Genomic DNA, 15,494 nt, shown 5'->3' with positions numbered 1-15,494 from the left:
GACTGAGAAACAGTGAGATGATCTTTGAATGAAGAACAATGAACACAGAAAAGTACAGCAGAGGAACAGACCCTTTGGCCCTCCGTGTCGATCATGATGCCCTAAATAAACTAAAAAAATCCTTCTGCCCTTACTCAGTTTGACTCCTTCTATTCCCTCCCTATTCATGTATCCATCCAGGTGCCTCTTAAACGTTGTTAATGTGCCTGCTTCCACCATATCCTCTGGCAGTGCGTTCAAGGTACCCACCGCTCTTTGCGTGAAAATCTTTCCTCACTCATCTCCTTTACACTTCCACCCTCTCACTTTGAACCTACACCCCCTTATAATTGACACTTCCACCTTGGAAAAAGCTTCTGACTATCCACCCTGTCTATGCCTGTCATACTTTTGTACACCTCTATCAGGTCTCCCCTCAGCTTCCAATCTTTCCAGTGAAAGCAATCGTAGTTTATTCAACCACTACTCATAGTCAACACCCTCAAGACCAGCAACATCCTGGTGAACCTTCTTTGCACTCTCTCCAAATCTTCTGGTAATGTGGCAACCGGAACTGCATGTAATACTCCAAATGTGGCCTAACCAAGGTTTTCTTTAGCTGCAGCATGATTTGCCAACTCTTGTAATCAATGACCTGGACGATGGAGGCAAGCATGCCATAAGACACCTTTCTCACAAAGCTACTTTCAGATATCCACTTTAACGTGTGTACTTTCCCTCACTTTTATGTTGACAGGAATTTTTGGACCAAAAATATTTTACCCTGTACATCCTCTACACTACCAAGCATTGCTTTGTTCTGCAGATGAAGCTTTATTCCACATGGAAACCATATTATAATCAGGATGGGAGCAATGTTCTCTCAAATTTCTCTTTGCTCTGCATGGGCGACTTGTTGCATTGTGCAATCCTTTACTGATCACCACAAGGAGGCGTATATGTGCATCTTAAAGGGATCATTGGTTGTGCATGGCCTTTTTATTTCTGTAAGAATTCTCAGAACACCAGATTAAATCCAACAGGTTTAATTGGCAGCACAAGCTTTTGGAGTACTGCCCCTTCACCACGTGGGTGGCAGTTGTGTTCACAAACAGGGCATCTACAGACATAAACTCAATTTACAAGATAATTGATGGAATGTGTGTCTTTACAGGTAATTAAGTCTTAAAGATACAATGTGAGTGGAGAGAGGGCCAAGCACAAGTTAAATAGGTGTGTATTGTCTCCAGCCAGGACAGTTAGTGAGATTTTACAAGCCCAGGCAAGTCGTGGCTGTTACAGATAGTGTGACATGAACCCAAGATCGTGCTTGAGGCCTCCAGGCAAGGGGATCCTGTGTGACAACCTCTTTGGCTACACCAAGGGCATCCTGAAACCTATCGTACAAAGAACCCCTAGCTTCTTTTGCAACATTACGGGCATCCTACAGAAACTCAGCACAATGGAGCAGTTGAACCAGGAGCATTTCTCGTCACAATGGATGTCTCGGCACTCTACATCAGCATCTCCCATGACAATGGCATTTCTGCAACTGCTCAGTACTCAACGCCGACAACTGCCAATCTCCAGATGCAGTTTTACAACTCATCACTTCATCCTGGCCCACAACATCTTCACCTTCAACAACCAGTTCTTCATCCAGATGCACGGAACAGCCATGGGGACCAAATTCGCACCTCAATATGGCAACATCTTTATCTACAGGTTTGTACAAAATTTCTTCACTGCACGGACCTTCAACTGATGCTATGTACTAGATACATCAATGACATTTTCTTCCTTCGGACTCATGGAGAACATAGAACATAGAACATAGAACACTACAGCGTAGAACAGGCCCTTCGGCCCACGATGTTGCGCCAACCAGTTAAAAAACAATGACCCACTAACCTAAACCAATCCCTTTTCGTCCATAAACCTATCCACGGATCTCTTAAACGCCCCCAAACTAGGCGCATTTACAACTGCAGCAGGCAGGGCATTCCAATCCCTCACCATCCTCTGGGTAAAGAACCTACCCCTGACATCCGTCCTATAACTACCCCCCCTTAATTTAAAGCCATGCCCCCTCGTGCTAGCTTTCTCCATCCGAGGAAAAAGGCTATCACTATCCACCCTATCTAAACCTCTAATCATCTTATACGTTTCAATAAGATCCCCTCTTAGCCGCCTTCTTTCCAGCGAAAACAACCCCAAATCCCTCAGTCTCTCCTCATAGGACCTCCCCTCCATACCAGGCAACATCCTGGTAAACCTCCTCTGCACCCTCTCCAAAGCCTCCACATCCTTCCTGTAATGTGGGGACCAGAACTGCACACAGTACTCCAAGTGCGGCCGCACCAGAGTTGTGTACAGTTGCAACATGACGCTGCGACTCCTAAATTCAATCCCCCTACCAATAAACGCCAAGACACCGTACGCCTTCTTAACAACCTTATCTACTTGATTCCCAACTTTCAGGGATCTATGTACACATACACCTAGATCCCTCTGTTCATCCACATTATTCAAAGTCCTCCCGTTAGCCCTATCCTCGACACATCTGTTATTTCTACCAAAGTGAATTACCTCACACTTCTCCGCATTAAACTCCATCCGCCACCTCTCGGCCCAGCTCTGCAACCTGTCTAAGTCTCCCTGCAAACTATGACACCCTTCATCACTATCTACCACACCTCCGACTTTGGTGTCATCAGCAAATTTACTAATCCACCCAACTATACCCTCATCCAGATCATTAATAAAAATTACAAACAGTAGTGGCCCCAAAACAGATCCCTGAGGCACACCACTCGTAACCGAACACCATGACGAATATTTACCATCAACCACCACCCTCTGTCTCCTATCTGCTAGCCAATTCCTAATCCAATTTCCTAGATTACCCTCAATCCCATACATCTGCATTTTCTGCAACAATCATTGAAACAACTATATGATGACATCAACAAGTTCCATTCCACCATCAGACTCACCATGGACTACTCTCCGGAATCAGTTGCATTCTTGGACACATGCATCTCCATCAAGGTCACTTCAGCACTTCACTGCACCACAAGCCGATGGATAACCTCACGATGCTCCACTTCTCCAGCTTCCACCTAAAACATGTTAAAGAAGCCATCCCGTGTAGACAAGCCCTCCGTATGCACAAGATCTGCTCAGATGAGGAGGATTGCAACAGACGTCTACAGACATTGAAAGACGTCCTCATAAGAACAGGATATGGTGCTGGACTCATCGATCGACAGTTCCGACATGCCACAGCCAAAAACCACACCAACCTCCTTAAAAGACAAACACGTGACCCTTCATCATCCAGTACTTCTCTGGAGCGGAGAATCTATGGCATCTTCTCCGGAGCCTTCAACATGTCAGCGATGAAGACGAACATCTCACCAAGGCCATCCCCACACCCCCACTTCTTGCCTTCAAACAACTGCACAATCTCAAATAGACCATCGTCCATAGCAAACTACCCAGCTTTCAAGAGAATAGTGACCATGACACCGCACAACCCTGCCACAGCAATCTCTGCAAGACCTGCCAGTTCATCGACATGGATGCCATTATCTCACATGAGATCACCATCCATCAGTACATACTTCCGTGACTCGGCCAACGTTGTTTCCCTGACCCACTGCAGGAAAGGATATCCCAAGGCATGGTACATTGAGGAGGCCATGCAGATGCTACGACAATGGATGAATGAGCACCACTCGATAATCACCAGGCAGGAGTGTTCTCTTCCAGTCAGAGAACCCTTCAGCAGTCACAGGCATTCAGTTTCTGATCTTCAGGTAAGCATTCTCCAAGGCGGCCTTCACAGCACACGACAACACAGAATTGCTGAGCAGAAACTGATAGCCAAGTTTCGCACACATGAGGATGGCCTCAACTGGGATCTTGGGTTCATGTCACATGATCTGTGACCCCCACGACTTGCCTGGGCTTGCAAAATCTCACTAACTGTGTGTGGAGACAATACACATCTCTTTAACCTGTGCTTAACCCTTAATATACTCACATTGTCTGTACCTTTAAGACTTGATTAACTGTAAAGACACACATTCCAACCATTATCTTGTAAATTGAGTTTGTGTCTATATATGCCCTGTTTGTGAACACAATTCCCATTCACCTGATGAAGGGGTAATGCTCTGAAAGTTTGTGCTGCCAAATAAACCTGTTGGACTTTAACTTGGTGTTGTGAGACCTCTTACTGTGCTTACCCCAGTCCAAAGCCAGCATCTGCACATCATGGCTATTTATTTCTGGCATAGCGCACCCTGGACTGTTGCACAGCCATGCACCCACACAGGTTAAAAGGAGCATTATCTGGGAGTAATTTGTAAGGCTGTTCAGTACAAATGTAGAAAATACTTCAATTCCATGACAAATTCAATTATGATTCTCTGTTTAATGAGATCTTCTTCAAAAAGTGAAAAACATTTTACCAAAGTAATTACCACCCAAATATGGAAGAGCCCTAGCTGCATCACAATGAAGAGCAAATGCATTGTTGAAAAAAATGCCTGTTTATTGCAGATGTGCACCTGGTTACTATGGAACACCTTTGCTCTATGGAAGCAGTTGCAAAAAATGTAACTGTAATGGTAACTCTGATCCCAATCTCATATTTGATGACTGCAATGAGGAAACTGGGGACTGCCGCAATTGTCTGCGAAATACAACAGGCATCCACTGTGAACGCTGTGCTCCAGGTTACTATGGCGATGCCGTCAATGCTAAAAATTGCACAGGTTTGTACATCTATTTAAATAACTGTTCAATTATCATTGTTACTTCTAAATGCAGCTGAACACCTTCAGAGTGAAAGTGGCAAAATGTATATACTAAATTTTTGTGATTTATACACAAGGACCCCCAAATCCCTCTGCTGCAGCTTTGTGCATTCTTTCTCCATTTAATTATTATTCAGCTCTGTTATTCTACCTGCCAAAGTGTATAACTTCAAGACCACGATCCTCCCATCCCACTGCGCTAATTATTTCGCGCAGTGGGCCGGGTGATTCTTGCATCAGCCGACTCATGGGTTTCGTGCGAGCATATGCACCCCAGCGACTCCCAATTCTGGATTTCCAGCGGCATCTGCCCAGAAAATCCATGGGGAAGCACCAAGCCCATTTAAATACTTATTTTAATATAATGTAAATCTCATTAGTGGGCCCAGGACTGAAGTTTCCGGGCCCACCAACATCTCCCCGCCACCAGAGTATTTCACACCAGTAGGGATTACAGTAGTTCCCCACTTTCAGAGAGCTAGTGGCCTGACCCTGCTGGAGTGAAGAGGGGGCAATTGGGGCAGGCTGAGGGGAAGGTGGGGGGTGATCAGCAAGGAGGGTGGTTAGCCTGCAAGGGGGGATCAGCATTGCGGGGAGTGTCGGGACTGCGGTGGGGGGTTTACTGTTGGGAGGGGGAGTCGGTGAGGGGGAGAGGGGGCTGGAGATCGCGGAGGGCTGGCAAGAAAGGGGTCAGGGCTGGGGCCAGAAATAATCAGGGGCCAGCAGGTAGGTTTTGGGGGGAAAGAGGGCTGGCAATGCTGGGCTTGCGGGACTGGCCAGCAATCAGGAGGCCATCACTACGGGACCACTCGGCACTGACAGATCACCCCATGTATGGTGGCCCGCTCAGCACACTGATTTCAGCCTCTGCAGCAGGGATAGCCTCCCTGCCCCCCGCCCCCAGAAATTTAATGATATTCTCACTCTGCAGTGTGCAGAGTGTGGGAGATTCTTTTCTGAAAAAAATCAGTGTGAATTACTCCAGCATTCATATGAATTCAACACTTCAATACTTTGGGGAAGAATTACGCCCCACATTTTCCTCCACTATATTCCATCTGTCAAGTTTTTGCCCACTCACTTAATCTGTCTATATCCTTCTGTAAATGTTATCCTCACCACTTGCTTTCCCATCTATTTTTGTGTCATCCGCAAACTTGGCAATACTACATTCACTTCCCTTATCCACGCCATTATTATATATTATAAATAATTGTGGACAACAGGTTGCCATCCTCAAAATGTCCCTCTTATCCCAACTGTCTACCTTCTATTAGCCAATTCTCTATCCATGCTAATATATTACCCCTAACACCATGGGTCTTATTAAACAACCTACTGTACAGTACCTCATTGATGCTCTTTGGAAATTCAAGTGTATTACATCTACTGTTCCTCTTTATCTTTCCTGCTCATTATCACCTCAAAGAATTCTAATAAATTTGTCAGGCATGATTTTGCCTTCATGAAGTGGATGCTGTCTGCTGATTGAACACGATATTAATGGCTCCAAACTAATAATTGAATTAAACTCATTGTTGTCTTTGGGATCTTATGTGAAATAGAAATGTTGCATACATCTACGTAGCAATTATAAATGTTTTGGGGCATCCCAAGAGATGCGAAAAGTGCTGTATCAGTGTAAGTATGTCCAAATAAGCTAAAATTACATGTAAGACTGCATCGCAGTAGATACAATAATTTGAAATTTAATGGGAAGTGTCACCTAACTACAACAGAAGTGTATCCTTGCATTTTGGGTGAAAGGAGTATTTATATTGAAACACTGGTATAAGCAGATTGCTTTGATTGTTTATGCAGCTTCCAAGATGTGTCTGCCCAATCTCTGCTGCTCATTTGTATGGGTTCACTTTATGTGGAAAGGATACCAGGGTTTCCTAAAATTATCCACTTCCAAAATTGAGGTACAAGCCTATTAAACAAATTCAGTCAGTTTTAGTTTACGCAAAACTTTTCGGGCACTTCTTATCTGACACACTCAGAAGGTCAAACAGTTAGAATGCCTTCTTACGTGGCAAATTCCAGCCCCTCGTAATAATGGAAGAAGAAGGGGAGCAGGGGAGAATCATAGAATCCCGACGGTGGCGAAGGAGACCATTTGGCTCATTGAGAGTGCATTGTCTTTCTGAAAAATCATCTTTACCCAGGCAAACCCTCTTGGCCTATCTTCATAACCCTGGCTTCCCATGGCTAATCCACCTAACCTACATATGTTTGGATTGTAAGGGGCAATTTAGCATTGTCAGTCCACCTAACCTGCACATCTTTGGACTGTGGGAGGAAACTGGAGTACCTGGAGGAAACCCACACAGACACGGGGAGAATGTAAGAGATAATCTAAGAACAAGGCATCAGAGTAAAAGTGGCAGCCTGTTCAATAGTCCTGCTTGTGGCATTGTATTTGCACCTGTTATGCTAGTTTTTACATGCCAATGTCAGCAAAATGATCGCTGCAGGAAATTAGGTCACACGTTTCTGGTGAGCTGCTTGACCAGTATAAACTTTTGCATTATTTCACACAAGTTTGATCCAGGTTATTTGGGTGAATATCTACTCTGCAGAAGTTTGTTTTTCATGAATATGCAGCATTAACATATCTCAATTACTCAAAACTTGTCAACTCTCCATGAATCAATATAAATTGTTAACCATCTTGGAATTTTAAAAAAATCTTTGTTTCCTAAAAGACTGTCTCTGTCAAAAATGTGGCACGGAAGAATGTGATCGTGTTACTGGGCACTGCCACTGTAAACCAGGAGTATCAGGAGTCTTCTGTGACCACTGTGAGGTGAGTGTATTACTTAATATTTAGATTGTTGGATGATAATACAACATAATTAGTCAATTTCCCATGGCATTGCCCACAGAGTAAAAGCCAAGAACAAGCAGGATGAGGAGGCAGGAAGCCAGGAAGGGAAATGAGGAAGTAGGATGGAGAAGGAAAGAGGTTAGGTTGGTGAGATGGAGACATATGGAAAAGGAAAGAGGAGGGGCTAAAGAGAGAGGAAAAGGGGAGATTGTAGGAAGGCATATGGAAGATGAAAGACAGGGAAAGGCAAGGAAGAGGAGACATGAGGGGGGACAGTGAGAGTAAATAGTGAGAAGGAAAGGAAGGCACTGGAGCAAGACAAAATAGAGCAAAGCCTAGAAACTGTCTCAGGGCGGGGTGGAACTCCACCCTCTGGACCAGACACACTAATTTCTTCAATATGTAGAGTAGGGCATCCAGCGTGTTTCATTAGATTGACTTTCTATATCCCAGTACATTACCACTAAATAGTGGTTTATATGTTGGTGTCTTTTAAATGTGGGTGTGCTCATTCTACTTCTCCTAACATTGAGGACACTTTTCTTAGTGTTTCTTTAATTCAAGTGAAGAGAAGATTTCAGTGTTCATCAAATGAAGGGATTCTCTTAAACATTAAGATTTGAAGGAATCTCCAGCTGATTGGAGAGTACTGCAAAGGTCGGATGGGGCAGGGTGGTTTTGCACTGAGGTTATACTGTTGTACATCATGGGTTACAGATTGAGAGGATGTTGCAGCCTCACCATTTTAAAATATCATAGATTGACAAATTAAAAGGGTGCCAAATTTGGGAAAACATAATTTAATAATGAAAACATTTAAATTAAGGCATCTTAAAGACATCTGTCACCACATGAAAACTCCTCCTGCGGTCCCCAACTTCACACATGCCAATCTTCAGCTAATTCAAGTAGGTCCATGTGAAATGACTAAAATCAGTGGATACAGCAAAAGCAACGGGCCATGACAACATTCTGGCTGAAGTACTGAAAACTTATGCTCCAGAAATATCTGCTCCCCTAATCATGTTGTTCCAGTACAGCTACAACACTGATGTCCATCTGACAAAGTGGAATATTGTGCAGGTATGTCCTGTCCATAAAAAGCAGGAAAAATCCAACACGGCTGATCAACCCAATGAGACTACTCTCACTCATCAGCCAAGTGATGGAAAGTGTCAATGGCAATGTTATTAAGCAACATTTATACACCACAATACATGCTCACCAATGCGTAGATTGGGTTCTGCCAGAGTCATTCATCTTCTGACTTCATTATAACATTAGGCTAAACGTGGACCAAAGTGCAAAATTTCAGAGATGAGGTGAAAATGAATGTGGGGTCAAAGTTAAAATCAGACCAGCAATGATCTTATTGAATGTTGGAGCAGGCTTGAGAGGCCAAGTCGCCTACTCGTTTTCTTAATTCTTATGTTTGGATATTCATAAAACTATGGATATTTGTAAAACTATGGCTAAATGCATTATTATTTTCAACTGTTCTATATTGCATTTCTTCTTTACAGATCGGTTACTATGGATACAACAGTTGTTCTGGATGTTCAAGGTGTGAGTGTGCTCTGGCTTCCAAGGATGATTATTGTGACCCTTTGAGTGGACAGTGCCGATGCTTACCTGGAGTCACAGGGAAAAACTGTGACCGCTGTCTCTATGGGTTCTGGAACTACGGATTAAATGGGTGCCAGAGTACGTTTATTCCACTTAACTTTATCAGAAAGAGAAAAAGAGAAGAGCTTTAATGACATTAACAATCAACAGAAATAAAACTAAAGGATGAAGGAAGTTGAAAAAGGAGAAAGGAAAGAACTTAAAGTGAGCACTCGTAGTGGCAGTTCAGAAATGATTAATTGTGTGAAGCACAATGAGACAGCATAATCTGACAAGGCAGACTGCAAGTATTATTATTAATTCTTACAGAGATACAACTTAGTTATTTTCACTGCAGTGTTTAATAAAGATGTTGCATGCATTTCTTTGTGCAAACTCATATAGTCCAGAATCATGAGTTATAATTTCATAAGTTCACTTGTTTTTCTCACCTACAGGATGCAGATGTGAAGGGCACTGTGACAGTGAGACAGGAGAATGTTTGCTAGTACCCACTGAGTCCCCAACTGACTGCTCTGTTGTCAGTAAGTATCTTCATGCAATTTAAACCTAAAATCTATAATTTCGAATAGCTCCACTGAATCAGGTTGTGATTTCCCACAACTTTATTAAGTTAAAATAGAATAATGCATAACATTCTGCAGGCAGAGACAACCCAAAATACAACAGTCTCCCTTTTCCAGTGAATACATTGGCTAGGCACCTACAATACTGATCCACCAATCATGAGGTTTGCAGCGCACTTCAACAAGTGACATAATTACCCTAACACTTATCTATACCTGAAATTCAAATACCTTTCTGCTAGCTCCACCAAACTCCGCCACTAACACTGAATACCAACCAACAGAGAATCATGAAATTCTGTCCTTAATATTCACTCATGTGAGCTTTGCATTTATACTAACATATAAAATTTAACCTTAATCAAGTGCTTGCAATGTTTAATAACTAATTTAGCTGGATTTGGTTATGATTTATCATATTATTAGGACTCATCAATTAAAAATAATTTATTGTGAGTACAAATCAGAGCAACACAGAATTAATGAATAAATTCAGACTAATTATATTTTTGAATAACATAATACAGGTGGAATTTTAAGTCATTTATGAGATTTATTTTCTTCCTTCTCCTTTTCCTGAAGGTTTTGACTCCTTGTTGTAGGCATCTTTCATCACTTTGCCCATTGTTCAAACATGTTTTAAGCCAGTGTGGCCAGGCTTCTCTTTTATAGTGGTCTTAATGGAAACCCGAATCTTGTTCTCACTTGATGTTAGTCTATATTCATTCACATCTTAGCAATGAAGATTTGGTAACTGATCAACTTTTCCCTGTCTAATCAGAGTAAGCAGGGAGGTCTTGTGGGGCTGTGGTTTGCATTCCTATCTCTGAGCCAGAAGTTCTGGGTTTGTGTCCAAACCGAAGGCTTGATGGCCACAAAACATCTGTTCGTATCATGACCACACATGTTGATTATCAACATCTAAGTTATTCCAATACATAAATAGCAGGCAGTAAGAGCAAAGTAGTTTCCTGGTCAGTCATTTGCAAAAGGCACAGCAAGCCATGCAGTATCTTGCCAAGCATGACCATGGAGCAACACAGAGTTATGGTACCTGAAGAGAGAGGATAAGGAGAACCCAATTGGATTGATATGTAAGACAGAAACAGGCCATTCAGCCCAATCAGTCTATGCCAGTGTTTACACTTGACTCAAGCCTCTCACCTTTTCAAATCTAAATCTACCACAATTCCCTTTTCCCTCAAATGCTTGTCTCATTTCCCCTAAAGTGCATCCATTCTATTTGCTTCAACTTCTCACCTGGTGGCAAGTTCCACATTTTTCCCATTCTTTGGGTGAAATGTTTACTTCTGAATTCCCCATTGATTTCTTGGTGACTATCTTACTTTGCGCTCTCCAATCATGCTTTTCCCCAAAGAGAAATCCCAGATCTTTGCAATCACACTCTCAGCCTTCTTATCAGCTCAGCAGCAATGAGCTAGTTTACCATAGAGACAGTATTGAACCCAGAAAAACCCTAGTCTGTCCAGCTGTGTAATATTCCTGGAACTTATATACTTGGCAAATTTCCATATTCTGTTAAGAACCACATTCAGAAGTATGATGTGTTGGTACTGTAAACAATGTAACTTTGATTGTGTGGCTAATGCTCCCCATTTGACCCTACAGTTCCAGCACCTTTGATAGACAAGCTAAAAGTGTCCAGTGCTGTTACTGATTACACTTTAAAATATTTGCTTCTAATCCTGCATCTGTTCTATTATTTCACCAGGATGTGACAAGTGTATCTGGGACTTAATTGAAGACCTAAAACTATCAGGATCATCACTGGAAGAAGCTAAGTCCAGCGTTCTAAATGTTATTACTGGAGATGCCATGAATGACCGCTTGCAACAATTCAATTTCACAGCAATTCACTTCAACGTAAGTGCTGATAATAATAGTCAAATGCAGCTGGGACTCTTACTGAAGTGTTTTCCTAGTTTTTTGTACTTTTTGCTGTGGTAGCTTGGTGGCACAGTGGCTAGTACTGCCATTTCACAGCGTCAGGGACCCGGGTTTGATTCTTAGCTTGGGTCATTGTGCGGAGTCTGCATGTTCTCCGTGGGTCTGCGTGGGTTTCCCCTGGGTGCTCCAGTTTCCTCCCACAGTGCAAAAGACATGCTGGTTAGGTGTATTGGCCATGCTAAATTCTCCCTCAGTGTATCCGAACAGGTGCCAGCATTGGTGGCTAGGGATTTTCACAAAATAACTTCATTGCAGTGTTATTGTAAGCCTACTTGTGACACTAATAAATGAACTTTAAACCTTTGAGTGGGAGGGATGGGGGAGAGATATGTTCAGTGAGATGTAGGGGCAGAGGTACCCAGCCCCAATTTGAAGACCTTATACAGCCTCTTTTCCAACACAAGGAAATTCCTAATCCCCGCACGATCCTATGGGTGGAATTTTCTGCCCCCCTCCCCACTCCATCCCACACAACGGCGTGTTTTCCGGTGATGGAAGCAGCTCACCATTGGCCACCAGCGGGATCTGTAAACGCTGATTACAGCGTTTTGCGTGCCTCACATCCAGTGCTGCTGGGGAACATGCTGTGGGGTTTCATTGTTGATGGGACTGTATCATGCAAAGATAAGCAGGTTAAGTTGATTGGCCATGCTAAATTGCCCCTTAGTATCAGGGGCACTAGCAGGGTAAACACGCAGGGTGATGGGGATTGGGCCTGAGTGGGATTGTTGTCAGTGCAGACTCGATAGACTCCTTCTGCACTGTAGGGATTCTATGATTCTAGGATCCCAGTGGCAGGTAGGACTAGTAAAACTTAGCCCTATGTTTCTTCCCTTGACAGACTATACCTCTTCTATTTCTGTGTCAGGACCTTAAGTATTCAGGTCCTAGACTTTTTTGAACACATTCCAGCTGATTCTGATATGTGTTATAGCAAGAAATTAAATTACTTTTTTGTGTTGCTATTTCGCTTTGGAATGTATTTCTGTGCCACAGACTGATGCACTGATGAGAAGTGGAATGAAATAGGCCCTTGACTTATTTAGGATACATTATCTGTTTGGGTAGCATTTAAGGTCAGTCAGTGTTCAGCCACAGTTCAGCAGAGTTTCTCAGTGGGAGCAAGCATTGATACACCTGTTTCACTTGAACAGGAACCAGATTAAAAAGTTTCCAGTTAAATGTAAAGTTACAATGTTTCCAGCTTAGTACCAATTTATTTATCACTCATTCTTACAATACAGGCCCAATTTGCAGAGATGAGATTCCAATTAAAATCACAGAAATCGAAGATAGAAGATGCTGAAGCGGCAATCATGAGCCTTGTTGCCGAACTCAACATGTTGTCTGAAAAGGTGTGTACATTTGATTTGACTTGGGGAGATTTTACTTTGTTGTAAAGATTGCATATTTTGTTTAGTTTATAGATCTTACTAATGAAATTAAATTCAAGTGACTCAGTGTCATAATTCATAAAATACTAATCCTTCCATATTTTCACTCAGGCATGTTCAATAATGTTTCAAATTAGTCACAGCTTATATTCTTCTATTTTTTATAACCCTATTAAAATTAATATTCTATATGTACCTCCTCCTTGCTTATCTGTAACATTTTGTAGATTTTGATGATACAAGTCCAGTGAGCACCCTGTATTAGCTGTTCAAGGCAGAGAAGCTGAACATGTGTTCTGAAAAGGTTTCACTCCATTAAAGTGCAGGTTAAATGTAAATATGTTGTGACTACCATCTCAGTGAATGTGTGCATTCCTAACAGCAGCCACAATGCCTTTTTCTTTGGCAGTCTGTCATTCCTATCATCTTTGGACTGCGCAGAAACAAGCAAGACTCCCTATACACGTTGCTCCTCTCTCTCCTCTGACACCCTACCAGAGGGGGGACAATGTGCCTGCAGTGAGAACCCTGTAAACCACTGAGAATGAGAAGAAGCAAACCATTGACTTTCTCTGCCAAGGCAACTTTGAGGAGCATTATAATACTCAGCAGAGCAACTCTCCAAATTTGTGGCGGTCTGTTGCAGCCTCCATATGTTCACTGTTGTGAGGGTGCAGTCCTTTTCACCATGGATGCAGAGGCTGCATGGGGAGGAGGGATGTTAGACCCCTTCACCTTGGGGTGCACCCACGTAGATTCAGATTCATTGAGGACGTCAACTCCCCAGCTTTCAATCCAGCTGTCATGGACCATCACAGCATCCTCCTGATCAAAATCCTGCAATAAAAGCCACCAACAAAACACCTTTCCATCACAACCTTAGCCAGCAACAGGCTTAATAATGCACATAAAACAGGACTATTCATTCCACTTATACTGACTGTCTCACTGTCTAGTGGCAGTGGGGAGGATTACAGCTGGCCTTTGTAGATGATTTAAAGCAATTCTGGATGTTTGGGGCCCTGCTTCAGACTGCACCATCTCAGTACATGTGGCCGCATTGACTGGGCTGACTGACTGATTGAATGGCACCAGAAATGGCACTGGCAGAATGGTAGTGGTGGGAGAACAAATGCTGTCACCGTGGGACTGAATAGCTGGCATTCATGCTGGCGTTCCCCTGGATGACACCTCAGCAACCCCAGCAATCTATTGGAAGACACATATTGAACAGTTATCAAAGCCTGAAAGCCACATTGAACAGTGAGATATGTGGCCATCACAGCTGCAATCTAAACCTACATGCTAGCAAACAGGGCCTAATGACCTCAGCCTGATCTTCCATTGCGACACTGAGACACTAGTTGACTTCCACTGCTGCAGCAAAAGCTGAGGCAATGGCCATTGATGCTTCAGCATGGGTCGGTCTGCAAGTGCTGTCATGGGGCTTCCACACTTGTCTCCAACTTAACTACTATCTATTTGTGCCTGTTTTTTTTTCATGTGACTACAGTAACTGACCAAGTCTTAAGTATCTGAAAGCAGAGAGGAGGATTGGGCTGAGGAAAGCAGGATGAGTTGAAAAGCTCAGGATCCAAGCTCATGTGATCTGCAACATGTACTTTTTGCCAAATCAGGGTGAGGAAGAGATGATATTAAAGGCCATAATGCAGAAACGTAACCATGTCCCTCAGTGTTATCAGCATTACATGTCACAGCCTCCCCACCCCATGATGCTGAGCAGAGTCTCCCCCTGGGCACTTCGGTGCCTTTGCGCTTCACATTTAATCTAATCCCCATGAAGAATACCAGTGAATATGTTGTACTGTGTTTTGGTGATGTGTCTGTCATAGCTGAATAGCTGGAGTAATGTGGAGGCTGCAAGAAGTGGGTAACATGGCCACCATCCTTGTGGTTGTGTAAGGATGAGGTAGAGCATTGGAATTTTCAGCCTGAGACCTTATTACTAGGAGCTGAGGATGGGTGAGTGATGAAGATGTGCTGCATTTGAGTAGGGTGAGTTGTTGGTGGTGTGATTGGTCAGGAATGTCCTGTGAAGATACATTCACTGACCTTGGCCACCCTCCATGAGTTCATTGAACTTCTTCTGGAACTGCTCCAGGTCCTTGGAGTCAGAGTGTTGGAATTAAGATTCCGGAAAAGTTACTTCCGATCCATTTTCAGTGGCGCTTGCAAACCTCCTGACCTCAGGTGCGTTTTGGTTCACCTTATGTCAACATCCTTGGCTAAGGTAGCCAGCACTGCATCAAAGCACATTGGAGCCCTCTCCCGACTTACTTTTATT

General features: G+C 43.1%; 1 protein-coding gene across 1 annotated transcript in view; it reads left to right on the top strand.

Annotated features, from left to right (window-relative positions):
* Nucleotides 1-15,494, top strand: part of lama4 (laminin, alpha 4) — a 131,051-nt gene that overhangs the window by 37,492 nt on the left and 78,065 nt on the right. Inside the window, exons 5-10 of the mRNA XM_080192570.1 lie at nucleotides 4,549-4,763; nucleotides 7,514-7,614; nucleotides 9,159-9,339; nucleotides 9,699-9,785; nucleotides 11,560-11,711; nucleotides 13,040-13,150. Of these exons, the coding sequence (XP_080048696.1) occupies nucleotides 4,549-4,763; nucleotides 7,514-7,614; nucleotides 9,159-9,339; nucleotides 9,699-9,785; nucleotides 11,560-11,711; nucleotides 13,040-13,150 (847 nt within the window). The remainder of the gene's footprint in view (nucleotides 1-4,548; nucleotides 4,764-7,513; nucleotides 7,615-9,158; nucleotides 9,340-9,698; nucleotides 9,786-11,559; nucleotides 11,712-13,039; nucleotides 13,151-15,494) is intronic.

The sequence above is a fragment of the Carcharhinus amblyrhynchos genome, chromosome 7 (genome assembly GCF_965287045.1).
Source record: "Carcharhinus amblyrhynchos chromosome 7, sCarAmb.v2.hapA, whole genome shotgun sequence".
NCBI classification, from domain to species: Eukaryota; Metazoa; Chordata; class Chondrichthyes; order Carcharhiniformes; family Carcharhinidae; genus Carcharhinus; species Carcharhinus amblyrhynchos.
The sequence above is the reverse complement of the archived record's forward strand: the minus strand, read 5'-3'. Positions and strand labels throughout refer to the sequence as shown.